This window comes from Athene cunicularia (assembly GCF_003259725.1).
Source record: "Athene cunicularia isolate RWA chromosome 4 unlocalized genomic scaffold, athCun1 chr4_part2, whole genome shotgun sequence".
NCBI classification, from domain to species: domain Eukaryota; kingdom Metazoa; phylum Chordata; class Aves; order Strigiformes; family Strigidae; genus Athene; species Athene cunicularia.
The window spans coordinates 5300125-5322171 of record NW_020799099.1 but is presented as its reverse complement, the minus strand read 5'-3'; the positions used below and the strand labels follow the sequence as shown (position 1 = coordinate 5322171).

At 38.5% G+C, this 22047-nt stretch overlaps 1 protein-coding gene across 2 annotated transcripts in view; it reads left to right on the top strand.

Annotated features, from left to right (window-relative positions):
* The window catches only part of LOC113479759 (bifunctional heparan sulfate N-deacetylase/N-sulfotransferase 3), a 67190-nt gene that overhangs the window by 4601 nt on the left and 40542 nt on the right, over window positions 1-22047 (top strand). For both annotated transcript variants that reach the window (XM_026848036.1, XM_026848038.1), the window contains exon 3: window positions 21111-21198. In XM_026848036.1, the coding sequence (XP_026703837.1) occupies window positions 21111-21198 (88 nt within the window). The remainder of the gene's footprint in view (window positions 1-21110; window positions 21199-22047) is intronic.

The window sequence follows — 22047 nt, the reverse complement described above, 5'->3', positions numbered from 1 at the left end:
TTTTTAACTAGGTTTTTGTTTTTTCAGTGTTAAATTTGTCAACCTGCAGTAACCCTGCATATTTGGTTCCTTAAAAGAAAAGTTTGAACTTGTAGTTACAATTTAATTGGCTTTAAAATTGCAGGATACACTATTTTCCAAAACATTCTCTGCACATGCAATTATAAATACCTCCTAGATAAGTAGGTGTTTTCTGGATGCAGACAAATTGCATGGGAAAGAGCTGGAATAAAGGTGAAATTCAATAAAAGGAGTCTCTGTGTAGAATGTGATGGCAGCATTTGAGTTAGGTGGGTGAGCATGTTTTGAGAATCTTACAACTGCAGGAAAGAAAGAAGGTCTGACCCACATCACTGGCAAAACTCATTGTTTTGCAGAAGCAGCAGTTTCTGATAACAACATGTTTAAAATAAAGCCTGAATAAATCTCTCGCTGTGTTCTGTAGTAGCAGTTTGAAACAGTATGTTTTGTATTGTTTCTCTTTGTGATTGACACTTTGCAATTGTGTCATTTTAGATTAAGTTAGGACAATTAATTGTCAGAATTACCAGAAACAGGAGGCTGTTGAGACTACTTTAAAATGGATACAAAAGGATAAACTGTATTATATTGGGAGAATAATTTGCAGTATGTCAGAATGTTACCTTCCCAAAATAAAACTGTCAAATTAAATAGAAATAATATCAAAGTGGAAGTAACTTTTAAGCAGGATAATTTAATTTATACAGAACTGTGTTCTAAAACATTGGAATCTGAAAAAGTGTTCCCTTCTGATTCTTCATCTACTTAAAAGTTAAAATGTTCTATTAAACATGTTGTTAGGGCTGTCAGATGCAATGCGTCTTCATTACTATTAATATCAAAAGAGTTATCCTCTGTGGCACAATGACATGTGGAAGGAACGAAATAAAATCAATTTGCAGTAGTTGAAAATCCGTTATTGTAAAGTATATTTGTGGATAAATGACATCCTATTAAACAGGAGTGTTTTACTGAGTTCTGCTGCACTGACTGTAACAGAATTGTGTGTTGCAAGTGTGAAAATAGGTTGCTAAATGTAGACTTTGTATAATTTCAGTGCTGAATATTAACTCATTTCTACTAAGTTTACATTTTAAATACTAGCAATATAGAATTGGCTATAATGCTTTTTTGTGTTTTAATTTTGTTTAACGTGTCTTCTCTTTTAATATTTCTTGCCTATGCTTACATCTGGTAGGACTGTGAGCTTGCTGAGAGTAATTTCTCCATTAATGTAAAGTAACCTAAAACACTTTAGTTAAGCTTCCAACATCCAGAGAAACTCTAGAACTGGTTCTGCCCATTCCTCTGGATAGGACAGAGTTCAAAAAACAGAGGGTTAATGCAGAAGGGATAGCAGAAATAATCACTGATGATTCACTACCTCACTCAAGAAGCAGCATTTGTCTTGGGTCTTCTGAGATTAAGGCTTCTCTCTGAGTGCATAGAGAACCTAGATTCACTTTAGGAGGACTGATTCATTAAGCCCCTAAAGTTCAGGTATGAGTTAGGTGAGCAAGTTGAAAGCTCTATCTACTGTCCTTTCTTTATGAGAGTTAAAATAGAGGGTCATCATAACAAAAGATACCCTGCAGAATTGCAGGAGTACAGGGTAGTTTTTAGATTGCAATTCACAGAATCACAGAATGCCTGAGGTTGGAGGGCGCCTCTGGAGGTCATCTGGTCCAATCCCCGGCTCAAGCAGGGCCAATGTCCAGGTGCCTTTTGACTGTCTTCAAGAAGAGAGATCCTAATTGCATGTAAGATCAGGTTTTCAAGGGGATTTCTTCATGTATCTAAATGATTTTTTGCAAAGTGTCCAGAATAGTTAATATTTGGACATTAGGCTAAACTGCCCTCTTCATTGAAGCTTGTGAATTGAAGTCGAGCACTTATGAAAATTACTATCATAAAGTTAAGTGGTTATTGACCTCAGAAGAGGTCAAGTCAAAAAACCAACCCTCTAAAATGAGTGTCTTCTGTGCCTCTAGAAATGAGGCAAAAGTGGTGGTACTTCAGCTTTGGTATCTACAGTGTCAGGCACACAAGTGTAAAAAGCCCTTCTGAAAATCTTTTGACATAGTTTATGAACCTGTAAAACTAATAAATGGTTTGCTTTATTAAACAACAGATGAAGTTTATTCTAGTTTCACCACAATTTCATCAATTAAAACAAAACAAACAAACAAAAAAAAGACCTGAAGAACTTGAAACTGTACTTCAGATTTTCAGACTACCTGATGTTACAGTTTTGCCTGTCACTGTATAAAATCTGGACTGATAGAACATAGTTCTTCAATGTAATATACTGAGTAGCTGTCACTGTGCATCAACAATAACCATCCATCTTCCTATTTATTTACTTTATCTTCCTCTGGTATAATAGAAATAATGGAAGAGAATATTTTCATAGCCTAATTGCCTCCCACTTTGAAAATAAGCTTGGTAATGTCATCTCAACATTCATTTTTCAGTGACTTCTTTCTATCCTATTGTCTGTCGGGCAGGAGGGACCATTATCCTATGACAATGTTGTATTTTATTTTCCTTGTGTCTTTTAGAAGACTAAAAGCCCATGCAGTGCAAATAATTCATTTAAATGGACATACAGAGAAAATCTATCTAGATATCCACAAAGTAAGTTTATCTTAATAGACCATGATTGTCCTGGCTGACGGTCTACTAATTTAATATCTTTTTTTTGTTACAGTTACTCCTTGTGAAATTTTTATGACTCTGAAACATTGAGATTTTTCCAAAGGAAAAGCAGCTGATAATAGGGAGGAAATTAAATATTTTTTTTTTCCCTATTGACAGTCTGTGCAATGCTGCTGGTCTAGGCAGTGGGTTGGTCTACCTTTTCCTTAATTTCCCCAATATAGGCACTTTCCATACTTCCTTGAGAGTTGATCACATTTTCAAAATAAAAAATTAGAACACTGTGAAATGATTTTTTTCCAAATAATTAGCTTGTGATCTCTTCTTGACTGTCTTGTCCTTTCTGTACTTTTCAAAAGAGACAATTTGAATTGAAGTCAGAATCGGCATTTCTTAATTTTCTTCATGTAAGCCTAATCTTCTTCTACACTTGTAATTATTTTTTTATAATTTGCAAGAAAAAAGCTTCATATTAACCACATCCATTATTGGGAGAGGGGTGATTATATCTTTTTTTCCTTGTATTTTGTGAGCACTTAAGCAGTGCATCTGTTAGGATATGTACATTGAAATGGGCAGTACAAGCTTGAATCTGCAGTCTTCGAGCATTAGTCATTGAAGAATTGTACAAGCCCTATCCTCTTTGTGTATTGTCTGTGCCAGTGTTCTGATAATGGAGAGGATTTAGCCAGAAAGAATAAATTCGTAGCGTTTCAGTTTCCATCACTTGCACAGTCTGTCATCTTGCCCAGATTTTGAGGTTTACAATGTAGACATCAATATCGGAGCTAGTCCTCTAACTTGCTGTAGCAGACAATGTAGAAAAATAGCTCATCTTTAGTCAGGCACTGGTTAAGTGAATTGCACCTTAAAAATATGTGTGTTTCTGTTGCTCATAAAACTCTTCTGGAGTGGCTAAGATCAAACATGAACATTTACACTTGGTCAAATCAATCTTCTTCCATGTTCCAAAGCAAGTGCTGTCACTTTTTTGCTATTTCCTTAGGACGTTGGTGGCCTAATATTTCATTTAATATAATACAATTTTGTTTAATAACAGATTTCTTCCCTGAGGGCTAATTGTTTATTCAGTATACTACAAATTCATCCACACTAGTCAGCACAGCTTAAATTACTACAGTTGTTTAAAACCTATTAAGTGTCTTTTTACCCGAGTAGTGTATGTGGAAAGAAATCAGAAGTTCCCATGGTAGAGCATACGACTTGGATATAAATTTAAAAAAATAGTGACGTATCTTTTCAGTTACTCTTGCACAGGAACGTCCTAAGTATTTGCCTCAGAAGAGAGAGATATTTTGTGTTAACACAAAATGGCTAAAACGTGTAGAAAGCCTGAACTGTCAAGATGCAGGATGGTTCCTGTCACAGGAGGAAGTCTAATCCTGTAAGTTAATTGCTTCTTTACCAATAGGATCACGTAGAAGGTTATCAGTAAATAAATGATAGATGTGTCATCAAATGTGTTAGTTGCAGAATCACCAGGGATGCTCACATCTATTTGGTTGCAGTGAGCCAAAAATTTTTCCTTTGGGGAGATTCAAAAAATATTTTCAATCACCTCTTTAAATGACATAAGGAATTACCTATTAAGAACTTTTTTTCTGCTAAATCATTTTACATTCCCAATTCATTAGCCATAGTACCTTTAAACTGTTGTACACACTCAGTAAGCACACTGAACATACCCTCTTTCTTAATTTGACCTGAATCTCCTGAAGTATTTTATATTGACTTGGATTAAATAATAAGTAAAAAGTACATTCTGTCCTTAAAAAGAGTCAAAGAAAAGGAATGTTATTGACTGTGGTGTTTCTGTAGCTGTCTGATGCCCTAGGAAGGCCAATTTAAGTTCTTGAGCGTATTGTTTAAGATACAGCAGTGCAGAATATGATGCGCTGTGAGGCTGTAGAGAATTAGCATTAGATCTCAGAACTAAAGTACAACTTTAAAACAAATTATAAAATTGGTTTATATATTTTATGGACTGTTACCAGCATATAGAACACTTTACTGGTCAGTCATTTTAACATTTAACTTCTAAAAGCAATGTGGCTTACGTATCAACTTCCGTGAATTTTAACAACTGCTGCTCAGTACAACCCAGCTTGTGTTCTTAAAAGATGTGTACTGGTGTTTGAAACAGAGCGCTAGATAAAAGTCCTTGACCAGAGGAGGATGGCTGCAGAGGAGTGACAGGGACGCAGGAGAGCTGGCTCTGCCTTGGGTGCAGCACTTCTGGGGCTTCCAGGGCAGTGCTGGGACTTCCACATGTACTTCCTCCTCCTGTTCTCCACCTGTGTAGAGCTAGAGACAGTGAAACCCCATGGAATAAGCTTGACGCCAAGATTAATTTTGCAGTTTATCAGTGGTGTATGAAGACAAAAACCTTTCATGGTAACCATGTGTCTAATAATAGCCAGGTTCTACATTGTATCTCTGTGGACTGCCAGGCAAATGGAGAGGAGGCTACATGTTTTGTGTGTTTGAATGGCCCTGGTCTGTGCTTTGTGTTGATACACATAGAGGTATTACATGTGGGAAGGACTGAGGTCCAGAAATGTTTGCACAGACAATGCTTCCTGCTCTCTGGAGCTGTGGGATGAGCATGGCCCCACACAGACAGTCTGTAAAGAGAACATTTATGTCACATATAATAGTAGCACTGCCGTACACCTCTGTAGATACACAGGAAGCTGCACTTGGGCCAGAATGGTAACTGCCTTTACTCGTTACTACTTGACTCAACTATCTACTTTGTTCATCTTTACAAACACTTCTCAGGCACAGCAGCTGTGAAGAGGATGCTCTGTATCTAAGCCATCTTATTCTACATTGAAAATGTGACAGTGATCACTGATTGATCAGTGGATTCTCTTTCTAACACAGAGTCGATTCCTGTTAGCAGTTTTAAATGTGAGGAGCCTAATAGTTCCAGTGCTGTGTTAGGAGGAAACCAAATTTCCGTCTTTGTTCCTGTTAGTTCAGTGGTTTTCGTTAGTTCTGAGTTTGCTGAAATTCATGGCTTGGCTTGTTTGTTTTGTCGATGGTATTTTGGAGTTGTTTTTCTGAAAAATCGATTCCTGGAAAAATAAAGCAGTTGGATGTGGTAGTCCTTAGCTCCATTGAACCTAGGAGAGTCATCAGGTCCTAGACATAAGAGTTTTACAACTCAGTACAGATGTGCTGCGGCCTTTGAGGACTTTAGCAAAGCAGTGGAAGTTTTATTGTTAAGGAGGAGAATATACTGTGTATCTGTTTTCCTACCTGTTTTTTGCACCTGGGCCTAAAAATTGCCAAGTATTTTTTATTCAAAGGAGTCCTGTGGCAGTTCTGCACACTCGCAAGTGTGCACAGCCTGTGCTGCAGAAGTGTCTTGCCTGGGAGGGTTGGGTCAGGAGAGTGGTACTGCCTCATGCTCCCTCATTTGTATTTATCAGCTGCTAAGGAACTGAACTGCTGAGTGCTGAGTCCTCTGGGGCATTAAGACAAAAGATATCTCAGAAGGACAAGGCAGATCACTTATCAAAAATTTGTTTATAGTGATTTTTAATTTATTTTTTCTGCTTAGTTTTGCAGTGCTGGAGTAACAGAATCTGCTTTGGGTTTGGATTTGGTTTTCTTCTTTAATTTAAAAGCTGTGACACAATATACTTTCATGCAAACCTAAATCCTGAAAGAGTGATTTTTCAAGGATTGTGCTATCTCCTCCTGTTATGAATTTAGTGACAGGGCACTAAGAGAACAGAAATCCATCTCAGTCGCAGGTTTTTTTTGTTGTCAAAGAGGCTGCAGAAACTTCTTGGCGTGGTAAATCCCATGAGATCTTCAAGGGCAATGAAATGAAAATGATTTGCTTCAAGCTCTTCTACCCCAGCACCAGATCTGACTATTGGTTACATACCCCTGGTCCTTGGTCTGTCTTCCTAATAGAACCAAAGAGAATCATGGCTTCTATGAATCCACTGTTGATTTCCAGAATAAGTAGATGTGCACTGTGGATGCAGGCATCTACATCGTTCACGTAAATTACAGGGGTTTTTTTTTCCATTTTTTTTAATTCCCCACATTTCTCTTAGTGGTGAGTACTTTGCTATCCTTAGGCTTAATGGAACTCTCTTAACAATGGTGTCTGCCCATTGCATTCCCATTCCTGTTCTCAACAGAGTTTTGTGATGTAAGAGATACTTTATTTGAAATTTAAGCAATTGCACACACCTGAGATGAAGTGGGCTGAGTACTTTGTAACACTGTTTCTGCTTTTTCCTTGACTTTATTATGCAGAGATATCTTTACACTTGAGCATAAGGTTTCCCTTTCAAAGAAATCCACACAAATGCTCTTGTCCACCCAGTGTGCCACCCTTTGGTGATAGTTTTTGGTTCACAGCTGTGTAGTTGGCAAGTTTTGTCGTCTTTTGTCTACTTTGAAAGTTATACTTTAAGACTATGTGAATATTTTCATGGATGAGATAAAAATGCATGTGATTCTGCACACTTTACTTTGAGTATTGTCAACATAACCTAAGCTTGGCTCTGTTTGGGTTGATCCATCTGGCCATGGAAGCAAAACCTGCCATTCCAAAATCTATGAAGTGAAATGCGTGTCAAGACATATTGAAATCTTAGTGTGCACTATAAAATGTTCAAATCTACTGGATAATTTGTCTCTACTGAAAAAGCTTTTTCGCATTTCAAGATTAGTATTTTAAAAGCTGCCTGTTGTTGTTCACTGAAGCAAAAGAAGGAAGTTGAGAGAAGGCACTTGCTGGGCGAAGCAAGTTACAAGTTAATGCACCGGACCTGGGGCAAGGTACTAGCCCTGTCTGCAGCACGCCTGGAGGTATAAGAACAGTTACATGCTGAAACTGCTTTCCAGCCTTCTGGCAGTGCATCCCTCAGCTATCCTGTCAGTCCCTCTCTTTCCTTACATTGCAGGCTCTCTTGGTCAGAGGCTCTTTTTGTTCTTTTTGTTCAAAAAGTACTATAATAATAATAATAATAATAATAATAATAATAATAATAATAATAATAATAATAATAAATAATGATGATGATGCAAGTACAGCTTACCACAGAGCTGTACAGATTCATCACCATACTAGTGACTGCCACAAGATTTATTCTGGACTTTTTCAGATGACAAGTTAGCCATCCAATTCCTGCTGCTAATGGAATCGAATAAAATTTTCGCAACCAACAAATAAGAACACACTGCAGACAGATCTAGAAATCAAAGCAATTAACTATAGAACATTATACCAAAATTGTGCCTACCTCCTTCCTGATCTTCAGTCACATCAAGAAGGCAGACACAGTCTGGCAAAAAGAGAAAAATTAGGATAGAAGTGGGACTCTTCTTCATGAGTTTCTTTTCAGTACAGCTGCATAGAAAGTGTCTTTCTTCTTATCTGTTCAGTCTGGAATAAGTCAATGCAACTACTTTACTGATTTTTAGTGTTTATACTTACAAAGTAAGAGAAAATTAGTTGATTGGCAGTGTCTGTCTAATCCCTCATGGAATAACAATGCCCTATTTCCAGTTCAGGCTCTTTCTGTGCAAACTCCAACACTTCTACAGGGTAGAAGTGTTACTCACTATTTAAAAATTGTTTGACAGAGCATAAAAACCTTATGACCAATTTAAAAAATATTTACTCTTTAGGACATTCCTGATGATATTTTACAGTCCTGGATATGAGTTAGTATTGCTCCTTAAAATGTAGTTTCACATCTGCAGTAAATAATAAATTAAATACCACTTTCTATTGCAAAAATTTTACTATAGTACGTTTGAAAGTACAGATAGTAGAGAGTACAAATAAAAAGTCGGTGACTGTGCAGAGCAAGGCTCCACGGATTCATTCCAACTCAAGTCAGTAAATTCATGTGACAGAAGCCCTGCCGTACTGTACAGAGGTTAGGGCTGGGAACACGGGTGGCATTTTTGTGGAGCTAATAAGGCACACAGCTCTAAGTCAAGTTTCCATTCACTTGCCTGTTCAGTGTTAGCACTCCTGGGAATAACCCAAGTGTTTCTGCTCCCATTTTAAAGTGAACCTGGATTAAAGATAACTTAGATTTGCCTTTGCTAGAACTCTAGTGGGACTGGAAAGGAGGTTGAAAAATAATTTTGTGTTTATATAGAAAGTGCAGGTTTTGTGGTGCAAAACATTTTGCTTATCCCTTGTCCTTTCTCACTGCCTTTGTTAAAGGTAACAGAAATTATGAAAATGGTAATCCTCAAAATATCCTAAAACCAAGATGAGTACTAAAGTATACTTGAGTTTGTAATGTAAGCTGGTTTGAAATTTAAGCTGACTATGAAAAATACCATTTTACATCAGGAAAGTCCTTCATCTTACTGACTGAGGAGGTTTCTAGAGTATTGTGCTCAGTTCTGCACCACTTAATTGGAAATAGTTAGAGAGTGCTTGGAGACACCAGAAGAGTGAGGAAGTGTCTGAGCAAAAAATAATAAAATAAAGGCCTAAAAATGCGCTAAGTAATAATGACCGAAGCAGAAAGGAATAGGTTGCAGATGTCTGCCGGTTATAAACAGTGAGGATGAATAAAAATATTTAATATAAGACACAGAGATATTTAAGTATAGGCTGAATTGCCAATAAAAGTGGCAGAATAGAGGCTAATATCCAAAAGTAAGTAAAAGGATTATGTAAGTCTTTAAAAATTAGATTTGGCAAAAGGGCATGAAATACGCTATTGGAAGAAATATAATATTGGCAGGGAATTTGTACTAAGATGTATTCTCAGTCTCTTACAGTATAATCAAATGCAGAGCTCAGTTTGGATTCCTGTGTGTTGATTTGAGTCTGCAGTTGTAGAATTGGGCCAGATGGGACGTTTATCCATGTAGATTTTGTTTCTGTAATCTTGTCTTTTAGAAATGCAAACACTCATGCAAAACCAGGAAAGGCATGTATTAACACTTCTAACAAAGGTATCCCCCTGTGTTTCGCTTACTAATGTCCCATGTTTCACTAAAGTTTGTTTTTTTTCTGCTGAATTATATTCTTTAGACTAGGTACTATGCAGGAGTCAATGAGACTGTCCAAATTTTTATTAACTTGAAGTTCTTATGTCTCTTCTGTGTTAACTACCTATAATCATAAAAAAATATGACTCAAGAAGAGATTTATATCTGTTATTTTATGCAAGTTTATCTTGCTTTCTCTTTTTCTGTCATTTCTTTGATACTGATGCTGATGTAGCAGGGGAATTTCTTTCAGCAACCTTAGAACTGCTCATAAAGAGAAGAAAAAAAAAAAAATATTTGTGACCCTTAGCTGGTGAGCAAGCTGAAGACTGAATTCCCAGCTGTTTCTGACATGGAGCTTTTTGGGCAGAAAATTAAAATCCTTCTGGTCAAAGAATTTTTTTTCTGTGACTTGAGGTGGAACATGGAAGAAAAAGAGCAATTGGTATGCCTTAGCTCACCCCAAACATAGGGTTAAAGGTAGATAGATATTTTTAGTTGGATACAGTATTAAGAGAAGCACATGAATCTTTTTGGCTCTATTGGGAAAAAACAAAAAAACTAAAAACCGTTTCTGAATGGATTGTGTCATTGGTGTGTTGCCCAGCCCATGGAGTAGTCTATTTATTTAACATGCCAGTGATGTGGTAACTCTGTTGTGCATTACTAAACAGGGAGAGCAGCTGACTCTCTTATGGTTTTTATATAAATTAGAGGGTTTGAGTCTTCATTTATTTGCACTTCACTTGTTCTCTAATATGTAAAACTAAACATTAATGCAAATAATTGTGCTTCTCTAGAAGCTTTAGTTTTAAGGGGGGGGTGGAAGTATAAAATAAGAAGCAAATAAAGCCCGAAGTGTTTCTTTTTGGTACCACCGTTTTAGACATAGTTTGTAGTGTCCAATAATTTTTTCCAGCTACCTAAATAGCAGCTTCCTATATCTGGTCTGTGGACTTGAGTTTTCCTGTGATCACACAATAGATTTATATTACAATTGTACCACTGTTACTCAGTGATCACTCTGTAAATGCTAGAAAAGTATTGTAAAAAGTTAAATGCTTTGAATTTTGTGTGCTCTGGAAAAAGAAGTAAATATCACCCCCTACTGAGCTGTGATCATCTTATAGTGATGTGGAGAAAACTTTGAAATCTTGCTGATTTACAATTCTGCTGAGCAGGCTTCAAGGCTTACAGGGACAAGTGGATCTTAGTTTATCCAGGCTCAGGCATTGAGGTCCAGAAAATACTGACACTGAATTAAAAAATAAGGGAGGCCATATTCACAGACTGTTAGAGTTTGCCATATACAACACTGACACCCCATTTTTACTTCCATTTTCTAAAAAAAATCAGGTATTTTTAGGGTCCCCATTTGCCTTTGTCAGTCCAGCAATTAAACTGGAAGAGGGTAGATTTAGACTGGACATAAGAAAGGAACTTTCTACAATGAGAGTGATGAGACACTGGCACAGGCTGCCCAGAGCAGCTGTGGCTGCCCCCTCCCCGGCAGTGTTCCAGGCCGGGTTGGACGGGGCTTTGAGCAACCTGGGCTGGGGGAAGGTGTCCCTGCCTGTGGCAGGGGGGTTGGAACTAGATGATCTTTAAGATCCCTTCTAACCCAAACCATTCTGTGATCAATCTAATGACATTTGAACCTGCTGGCCAGTTTTGGGCCAGTGTGGCACATACGGGCAGCTCTCAAAGACAGTTCCTGCTGGTATCCTGGAGTTCAGCGTGAGGTAAGGTGCATATGCAAAGCAGTGCCTGTGTTAAAGCAGAGCTTTCAGAGTGAGCTCTGCATTTATCTTTCACTTGACCAGCCCTTGCCCCTGGCTAAGCCACGTGCTGTGTCTTGGAGCTAGCAATAGCATGTTCTGTCCCTTTTTAATCAAGACAGGGGGTGTGGGGCAGAGCGGGAAGGGAAGGAGGTGCTTTGGAGACCTAATGGGGAGGGTCGGTCCTAGTCAGCTGTGCAAAAGGGACTGCAGTCAGTCACGCTGTGGGAATAGCAATTTGGGAAACAAATCTATAGGAAACTGGGTTTTATGGAGTAAATTTCTTCTTTTGTATGCAAATAATGGGCCTAAAGGTAGACCTGAAATCTAAATTGCATCTCTCAAAACACTGGTATTTTGGACATAGTAATGTAGCCACTGTCAAACTCATTGGAGCGGAGCAGATGTAGTGACTTAACTGCCGCGTCCTGTGCGTTCAGGTGAGGCCACTGTGGTCTCTGCTGCTGAGAGATTAGGTCTAGAAATTCTTCCAGTGTTGAACCTTCTAGACATTTTCAGCATTCAGTGGCTGTACAGAACCACATGTTGCCAACACAGGGTAAAAGGGCCCTGAGCAGCTGAGCCAGGCAGTGTGCGGTGGATAAGGGAACACAGGCTTTGCTGCAGCGGAAGCTCGTGGCCAGCCCATGCAGTGGAGGACTACCTTGCTTTTGGAGAGTAGCCCTTGTCCTCCAGCCAAGCTCTGTTTGCCTCTCCTGTTGGCTGTAGTGGAAGCTAGAGCTAGAGCTGGTGTGTGGGGAAGCATTAAATAAGAAGCAAACGTGCTGTTGATAATGAATATGGTACTAGGAGATCTGTTCTTTCTGAGCTGGATGGCTATAAAATATATGCACCATTAGACTGAATAGCCCTGCCATTGTTTTAACTTCACAGCAAGATATTGGGCATCCTACCAAATAAGATCTGAAGCCGTAAAAGCATGGGTTGTCTGGTGAGGGGGTGCAGAGGTATAAATGCCTTGCATCTGAGGTTGTTGTTTGAACCTGAGTTTTTGACACCTAATATTTACCAGTAGCTAGACAAGCGTCTACATGAATCAGTGAACAACTTACATTTTATCTGCTGATGATGAGATGCAACGGAGACAAGCCAGACTAAGCAGGCACAGCAAAGTAGCCCAGAAGTGAACTGGAACAGGATCTGAACTATCCTGTCACCCTGAGAGATGGCCTGTCGTTCTTGGAGCTGAGGGGGCTGTGTGTGGGGGTTGTGACTTTGCAGTACAGTTACTGAAGCTTGCGATGTTGGCTAAGAAACCTCAGTCTCCTACTGTACTGGCTCATCAACAATCACAAGAACTTAACTGGATAAATATGCAGAGATTTCAAATGCCTTTGAGAGTCACTTTATTTTTACGTTGAGTACTGTTGTACTCTGAGAACTTACCTCTTCATATGTGGTGTTTCATAAGCAGATAAAGTGTTAGGCAAAGATGCAAGAACCAACAAGTTTTCTATTGAATCCTGGCTGACGGAATTCCAGGGAAAAAGATCATATGCAGCAGTAGGGTGTTTATTAGTTCTATTTCAATCGGTCTGGGGAATTTTTTGACCTTTAGTTAAAAGAAATGCAGGATTTTATTTCTGTTAACTGCAGAATAATGAGACCATTTAGCTGTTTAGTAATAGTAATCTCTTTCCTCAAAGTACAGTTTAATTAAGAGATAATAATGCAGAATTTCATGTAGAATCCCAAAAATAGCATGCTAATTACTTTATTAAATAGTATTGGCACCAGGTATTTAAAATGTTCAACTTACCTTGGCATAATTAGCTCATTTTCATTAGCCACTATCCCGACCTGCAAGAAGTGAGAAGCTGGTAAAGGAAGTTAGAAATATTTCTTAAATCTCTTGGTTGTACAAATGATTTACCTAGGTGAAAGTGCCTAATTACTTAAAAATGTATAATTGAACCATCAACAAGATCATTGTTGTATGTCATATAAAAAAAAAAAAAACACCTCTGAAGGAAGACCCAATAACGTTAAAACACTGTGTTCTGATGAAAAAACTTTTGATTGAAATAAATTTACAGAATCACAGAATCATTCAGGTTGGAAAAGACCCTTGGAATCATTGAGTCCCACCATCAGTGGCTACTTGTATTTTTATTATCGTTTAGTGGACCTCAAATTCAAATGCCTAGTAACAGAATCTGTGCACATGAAGTTGTCTCTCCTGAATTTTTTGAAAATTGGGTCCACTGTATGGGACAACTGAAAAAGAAGTATGTAATTGGACTTCAGCCTGATATCTCATCTTATTGACACTTTGAAGAAAAGCTGTGTTACCCAGTTAATGGTGCTTATTGAATTTATTGAAAAGACTCATGCTGACTTCTTCAGCTGGTGAGTATGAGCCTTGCAGGAAGTCAGATAAGATACTCAAGCGAATGGATCTGGCAAACAGTCCAAATTAACCCAAGCAGTCAGTGGGAGCTTTGCCTGTCCTTCACACTAAGGAATCGGGCTCTGAGGCATCCCTGTTTGATAATTTAAAACCACAATTGCTGCAGGTACAATCTAGCTGTCAATAAATGACAATAATGTTTAAGTAACTGAAACCGGGTACTTTGTTTCATCTCCAAGGAATTTTTGCACACATTTTCTGTTTTAAATTCTACCATATTATGTGGTCCTTTGTAAATAGGCATCCTGCTGGCATGTGGTACTTCTGAACTGTTAGATCTTTTGAAGGACTTGGTAGACTTACCAAAGTCCATGTTTTTAATTGAAAGAATAATTTGTTTTTTGAAGGTATTGTATCTTAATAAACAGGTGTCTCTACACGCCCCCCCCTTTTTAATTCAGTTGCATAAAGGAGCAGAAATAGCTGTCTTCGGCTCACATGCAGTCTGATATTTTATGAACTTGAACAGATGTATTGTCAGCAGTTTAGCTTTTCATCATCCCAGTTTCATCAGTCTTTCTGGTTTTGCTGGATTGTGTCCTCCTGGACATCTTGCTTCCACCAAACTGTAGACCGGTGTGCTTCCCCACTTGCACAGTTTAGTGTCTGTTTATAAATTATGGTCTCTGCCAGCTAAACACTTCGCAGAAAAAGCTGAAAGTTTTCTTTGTTTTCATCTCTTGCCCTCTCTGTAGTGCCGGCTCTGTTGAGAGTGCACAGCCAAAGAGAATTTAAGCGTTCCTCTCCTTTTGTCTGAAGGATATTCAAGATATTTTTTCAGATACACCCAGTATACCCAAAGCAATTATTCTTTCTCCTGCATAGATTAAATGTTTATGGTAATGGGTGTCAAAATGCTAATCTTGGAAATCCAGAAAGAATAGACATTGAATTTTAATGATGTTCCAAAATACATAATTTATCATGAGGGAAACATTTTTCCTCAGAAGCAAAATAGTCTGTCTAATAAAATAATGATTCCCAGCCATTTGGGATGGACCTTCATTGAGGCTGTCTTCTGTTTCTTCTTGCCATGCTGCCTCTCACTGCCTCCAAACACCCTAAATTCTTGCCTGCTGCCTTCCCAACCCCTATCACCACTGCCCTTTCTTGAATGTCGGCCATTGCAATCTCAGTACTTCTCTCTTTCAAGCCACTGCCACACTGTCGCTACAACTTTTCTTGCAGATCCCCACTGCTGCCTCCCCGACATCTCCCCCTTCCCAAGGCAGTGTGTCCCCCCTCCTCCATTTTCTGCCATCAACCTCAGCAGTGCCAGGACAAACCTGAGACTGATCAACAGGCACAGCTTGTTAACCGTGCCACGGTTCTGTGCCACACTGTGCCATGTGTTGCCTCTAATGTTGGAGACTTTGCTAGTGCCTCTAACTTTAGGGACTGGTATATAAAACATGATAAAACAAATCTCAAAATATATCTGTGAAACTTCAAGATTGTTGAACTCTAAAGAGAGGCACGATGCTCTAAAAATCATAATATTTATATGCATCATAAATGCAAATTTCCCTTTTCCCTTTTCCCTTTTCCCTTTTCCCTTTTCCCTTTTCCCTTTTCCCTTTTTTTCTTTCCAAGTGAATTTGCAATATGGGTAGAAACTTTAGAAAAAGGTCAGGTTCTGCAGAAGGGAAAGTTCAAGGGAGGCAGGTGGGGTGTGTATACCTGCACAGGCAGCTTCAGTAGCAGGACACTTTTCTCAGAGCATGGATGTGCTCAGCAAAGGCAAAATGATGTCACCAAAAGCGCAAAGTAAAAGGATATCACATCAGTTACAGCTCATTAAACCCCTACATTCAGAACTCCACTCAGAGGTTAAAATGGCTTTAGTTATGTTTCTTCCCTCTCTTGCAGGGGTTAAACTAAAGAGGAAATATTGTACAGAAAATTAAAGCTATTTCTGCATAAGAGCTCCCATAAAGGGGCTTCGTGTGCTTAACTTGCATGCTTTCATGTTACACTTCCTATTAATTTATTTTACCTTTTCAGAAGATCCTTGCGTTTATTAAAGAGCCAGCGTGGCATTAGAAATTTTCCTCAAAAGCAAAGTAATTCCTAATTTAAGGGCTTTTGATAGTATTGTTAGACATGAAATAGTAAAGCAAGCATTGAGAGATGAGTTCTGCTTCCTCCCCAAAAAAGGACAAGGAGATAGGATTTTTAGAAAATTATGAAGCTGACCTTGCTTTTGTCACTGACATGAAAGCAGGTACTGATTTGAAGTTTAGGATATTAATGCTGCAGCATTGTGAGGCTATGTGTATCTGCTTAGCAATTTAGTTAAAATCCGTGTCATTACAAGGAAAATTAACAGTGTTTTGGACTATTTTGCTTTTGGAGTGACTAAGTTCTTTAGCAGCTTTTGAGCAGGAAAATAGTCATAAATATGTTGGTGTGACTACAGACAGAATTCATAGTTCCTCTGGTGAAGCAGAGTTCAACAAAACATTCTTGATTTATTTGTTTGATCAGCCAAGATTTTTGAGTCTGAATATTTTTGTTGATGCTGAAGAAATTATTACTGTCTGTTTACCAAAGACAAGTTGACACTTGTGACTTCTCTGCAACAGACTATAAAGTGAAATCATGTAAAGAGATATTCGAGGACAGCAGGCAGGCTGGTTTTCTGGCTGTGGAAATGGGAAACAAGTTTGGCAATATGAGTTTTATCCTTGGCCTTACTGCTTATTTACTTGAGCAAGAGCTTTTGACAACCCATGTCATCTGTCTGTGCCTCTGTTTGTCCTGTCTATAAGATGAGAAAAATCAAATAAAACTGTTTATGTTGTAAACAAAGTTGATATTTATGAATGAAATTGTTGTCAAGAAAGAAAGAGGCCATCTGTACGAAGGAAGGAATTTTCATACATTTCTGTTGCGTGAATATTTCAATTAAAGCATAATTCTCATGGTTCCTTCTGTTCCATTGTGATGTTGGGTCCATTTTCTCCTACATTCTCAGTCAGTTGAGATCCCATTGCAATTACAGCAGCTTACATTTGCTGAGATGTTTCATCAGAAATTTAATAGAACTAAAATGGGATGATGCTGATTAATCATTGAGAATCTGGCTTTATCTACAATATACATGATTTCTTATATTCCTTTCATTATATTATAAACTTGCAAGATGCAAGGAATGAGACCCCTGTTGTTTTGCTGTCGGGATAACTTTTGTCTATTCCTTGGATTGTAACAAGGTCTTTTTCTGAGGTTATTCTGGAGTGTTGGTGAAGAAGGGCGTCTTTCATCATATATTGAATTCTACATTTGATTTCTGGCACAAGGCATTTCCTAAACTCAGTATGTGAGCCTAGGAAAAGTTCAATAGAAAGTAATCCATTGTAGCTATGTACATGAAAGTGATCATGCAGCCAGCAATTTATTTTCCTTATAGTACCAGTGGAAGTATAACATATGTACTAAATAATTATTTAGAAACATATGAAGGCTTTACTAACCAGTTTGTAAAATATAATCTTTAGTACTAGTGTATTTATGTGACATCTCTACGGATACCCAGAGGGCTGTTCATAAGCCAGTCATAAAATACACAGAAAATATCACCAGCTTACCTTCAGCATATAAAACAGCATTTAGAAATGAAATTTCAAGCTTTTTGTCCCTTTGCTTCTCTCTTTCTCTCTTTCTGATAGAAACTCACAGTAATAGGCCCTGCCATCTGCTACTATATATTTTTCATGAGTTTTAACATTTTGTTTTTAGAACCTGAAAGATGAGTAAAATGTCAAGGCACGCAGAAAATAATCATAGGCATGACAACTCAAATGTTATCTCAGCTTGTCTGCACAAAAAGTGGTTCACAGCAGGCCTGTGCCCTCCCTCTTTGCAGAGAGAGCAGGTGAGCAGGTACACCGTTGGTATTAGCTGATACATTTTCAAACACCACCACAAGGCTTTAGCAGAATATCTCCTGTTGATTTTAATGAGAGTAATGTTGCCAAAAAAAAACAACAGCCATTCTGTAGAAGGTGAACTTCAGATTTCCTTTAGAGTTTCGTGTTATTTGAGTGTGATTTGGATATTGTGGCTGCTGGCCTAAATAAAAATGCAGACATCAGGCAGTCATTGAGGCAAGAAGGTGTAACTACATTAGCAAAATTAATTCTGAGCAAAGAAGTAAACTCTATGATGCATTATCATGGGCTTTTTCCTACCCTTCTCCCCCCTTTAATTTGAAAGCTGATGTTTGCGACTTCTGTCAGCCCTGTAGCTGCAGTGTGCCAGGGAGGTGCAGCAAAGATCTCCTTCCAGGTTGTGTTTCTCTGGTGTTTCCAGCTGCTTTTTGGTTTTCTCATTCTGTTTTTCCATCATGCTGAGACTAGACTGGAGCTGACAAGCTGAGAAGGTGTTAGAAAGGTACAGACCTTCAGCTCAAAAAATGCTCACAGGTCTTAATCTAATTTGGAGGGAAAGATCTGTGCAGCCCATTCATGCTACCTTGCTGTCAAGCTGCACTCAGGATCTTTTCATTCAAGAGTGTGTACTGTTAATGTAATAAATGTACAGCCATATCATTTGCCTCTTACATTTTTAACGGTACAAAAAATTATTTCTGTGAATACATTCCCAGCAGCTCATGGATGGTTTTCATAATAAATCCTCTACAGATTTTCTACCTTTCGTTAGAATAAGAAGTCTCCTTGGTGATCTTTGCACTCTCAGCCTGTGCAAAAGCCCTCATTACAGCATTGCAAGATTTTTCTCTTAATATTCCACTTCACACATCTCAAGCTTGTTTTCAATTATCTTCATTCTGTGCTTCATTTTACTCATTCCCTTAGAAAGTCCCTTGTTTGCAGAACATTTTCCAGGCTTTCCAGTGAAAAATGATCTTTACCTTACTAGTACTGTTCTTTGAAACTGCCTATACTGTTGTTGTTGGAGCTATGCTGCTGAAGAAAACAGTGGGAGTGGCAAATTACTTCCAGATCTGAAAGGAACTTAAGAAATAGGAAGCAGAAGTGATGGTTCTTTCACAGATTTAGTTTTGTGGTTAATATATATTTAGTGAATATGCTTAGGCATAATGTTCTGCTCTGCTGAAATGGTGAACAAGGCAAGTACTACTGATGACTCAGAATTGAAACCACTCGTTTTGTTAGACATGTCAGCAAAACTCAGATTTGCAAAACTCTAGGATGGGGACAAATGGCTGCCTGTCCTTTTGGTGCAGATGAGCTCCTTCAAGCACCAGCTTCCCTGAGCCAGCCAGAGCTACAAGCTTCATGAGCTGGCTGAGGCCTCTGATGCAGGGTAGCAGAGGACTTGAAAGCACCTGTGTTCCTGCTTCGAGCAGTGCTGCTGTCTCTCCATGGGGCCAGGTGAAAATGCTGACCTCTGGAAAAGGGGTGCTGGGAAAGGCGGGCACAGAGCTGGGATGGAAGCAACAGCTGTGGTGTGTGACCACCTCTTCCTGGGCATGGGAACTCTGCTCGGGCTGCTGCCTCGGGTCTCTCTTGAGGTTGGTGCACAGGGCAGCCCCTGCTATGGTCATCCTTTGCCTGGTTTTCTCCCTACAATGTTGTAGGTGTGGCAGTGTAAGAAAACAGGCTTGACAGAGTTTGCAGGTGGAGATCCTACTTTTACTAGAATCGATATAGGTGAGCCCTGGAAAAGACCTGAAGAAGAGCTTGTGTGCCCAAAAGCTTCTCTGGTAAGGTAGATATCCCTCTCCATCTGTAAAACAGGTCATATTTTAAGGAACTGTAACTTGATTATGTTATACCCCTATCTAAAGCTGGACTTGACTTCCATGCTCATGTTTTGTTGTCATTGACATTCCAGTTAAAAAAATAGTTTTAGACAAATTACTCATATAATGAAAATGTCCAAAGAAACTGTAATTAAAATTACTGGGTCATATTTTTCAGGGCACCAAATTGTCATTGAATTTCAAGAGTAGGGAGCCTACAAGACCTTTAAACCTTTGAAAATATCCAGTGATTTTAATCTTTCTGTGCTTTTTAAAAAATACATTCCCCTTTCATAACGTGCTTAGAGTTACTAATTTCTGACAATAGTAATGCTTTTAATCACTTCATTAAAATCATTGTGCTGTAATGTATGTTGACTTTGAAAACTCTTTCACGACCTTTGTATAAATGTTTCTCTTTCTTTTGAAGGTACTGCATGAGTGCCTGTCTCCAAGTGGGTGTGTGTGCATGCTGTAGCTGGCCATACACTTCTGATGTGCTGTGCACAGTGTCACAAATCTCCAAACAGTCCAGTGTGTTCATAAATTACCAACTACCAAGTGTGCAGTTGAAGGCAGGTTATTTAGAGGAATGTGCACTCCAAGTCTCATTATAGAGGAGGCTTTTTGCTCTTCTGCTTTGTTCTTGCTTTGCAGTTTTATTTTGCATTGGGAAGCTGGGTTCCTTTGTTACACCTGGAAAACTAAGAGAGCGAACAACAGCAGAGTGCAACAGTTTGGGAGAGAACTCCTGAAAGTAATATGTAAATCTTGGGAGTAACAAATCAAGAAGAGCACACATAAATCAGAGTGAAGCTGTATCTGATGAATAATAGCTTTCCCCTGTCTTCCTGCATGCTGGTTTTTTGTTTATACTAATTTAATGTAAGTACATGTATGCTGACAGCCAGTATGCTGTCTGAGAAATGTGTTAGTTTGGGGGAATTTAGGATTAAGTTATTTGATGTGGAATAGACTTCATCTAGCTTCTTTCTGTCTTTCTGCATTTTTTTTTTCATTGCCAGTAATTTTGACACATGGCTAAAATGCTGTGTACGTACTTGACCTGATCTAGAGAAACATAAATTCTAACTGTTCACCCTAGTGAATGGAGCAGTGGTTAGGGACACAAGAGATCTGAATTTCATTTCCTGGCTATGTCCCAGGTTTACTGGCTAATCAGTGAAAGGTCTTTTCTCTGATCTGTGCCTTTGTTTTCCTATCTCATGATTCAGGGAGTAAAACAGTTTTTAATAGCTGGTCATCTTTATGAGGTAAATGATGGAGTTTGCATGCTGTCTTTAATCTTTAAATGATAATGAAAATGTATATGGCAAAGTAACAGATAAAGAGCTGGTTTTAAATAGCAAAACCAATTGAAAAAACATATACCTGTAAAAATATATTATATTAAATTTCTGTGCCAGGTGTGTTTACTACAGATATGTTTATATGGTGGGTTGTTTTTTTTTTTCAGGCCCTGCTTGACACTCAGAATCTCTTGAGAGCTCAGATTACAAATTTTACTTTCAACCTGGGATTTTCAGGGAAATTTTATCACACAGGTAAGAGTGAGATACTAAAATCACTTTCATTTTGATGTTCTTTGTAGTATGAGGAAAGTAGGAATGACAGAGACTTCTTTCTGAATAGAAAGAAGAGTTTCCTTCATAGTAGCATCACTAAAAAATCAAATTGTTCTTTCTTCCAGGTTTCTTCGGGACATATATTTGTGTCATTTACCAAAGCAAATTTTTCTCCTAAAGTTATTATATCAGATTAACCTTTTGTTTTGAGCTGTAGTCTGTTTGGGAATAACCGTGTAGGTAAACACCTCTTTGCAGCACCGTTACTCTTTTAAAAAAGAAAGAAAGTGGTCATTCTTTGCATAATATATTGTCCAATAAGTAAAGAAATTATGTGGGAGTAGGAGAGCCAGGCTGTAGGTTCTAAGGTAAAGACTAAGCCCCTCAGAAAAGTGTACTGTCAGTCTATCAAGTTTCCTGAATAAAAGGAATGTTCTTCCTCCTCCTGCAAGCTGGGACATGCAGAAATGGCAGAGTCACCGGGCCAGGAGGAGATACTGCAAGAAGGTGTTCCAGGCTTGGGGTGACAGCTTTCTATAGGGGTTATACGTGTTACATACATGTCATTGGATAACAGTAAAATCAGTCCTGAGGGGGGAATAAACACATCTCTTACTGTTTCTTTATAATTTCATTCACTTTGAGCTATCTCAGACACTACAGAACCTCTCTCAGGAAATGGGGAGAGGGAGGCACATAGAGTGGGTGAACTGGATTTTTCTCTGCATCTGTTTTCTGAGCACACAGAGAATTTAGGTGGTAGTTTTAGGTGGGCTGGAACATCTCGGAATGAGGCACCTATAATTCTAGTAATCTGTGATGCCTGCA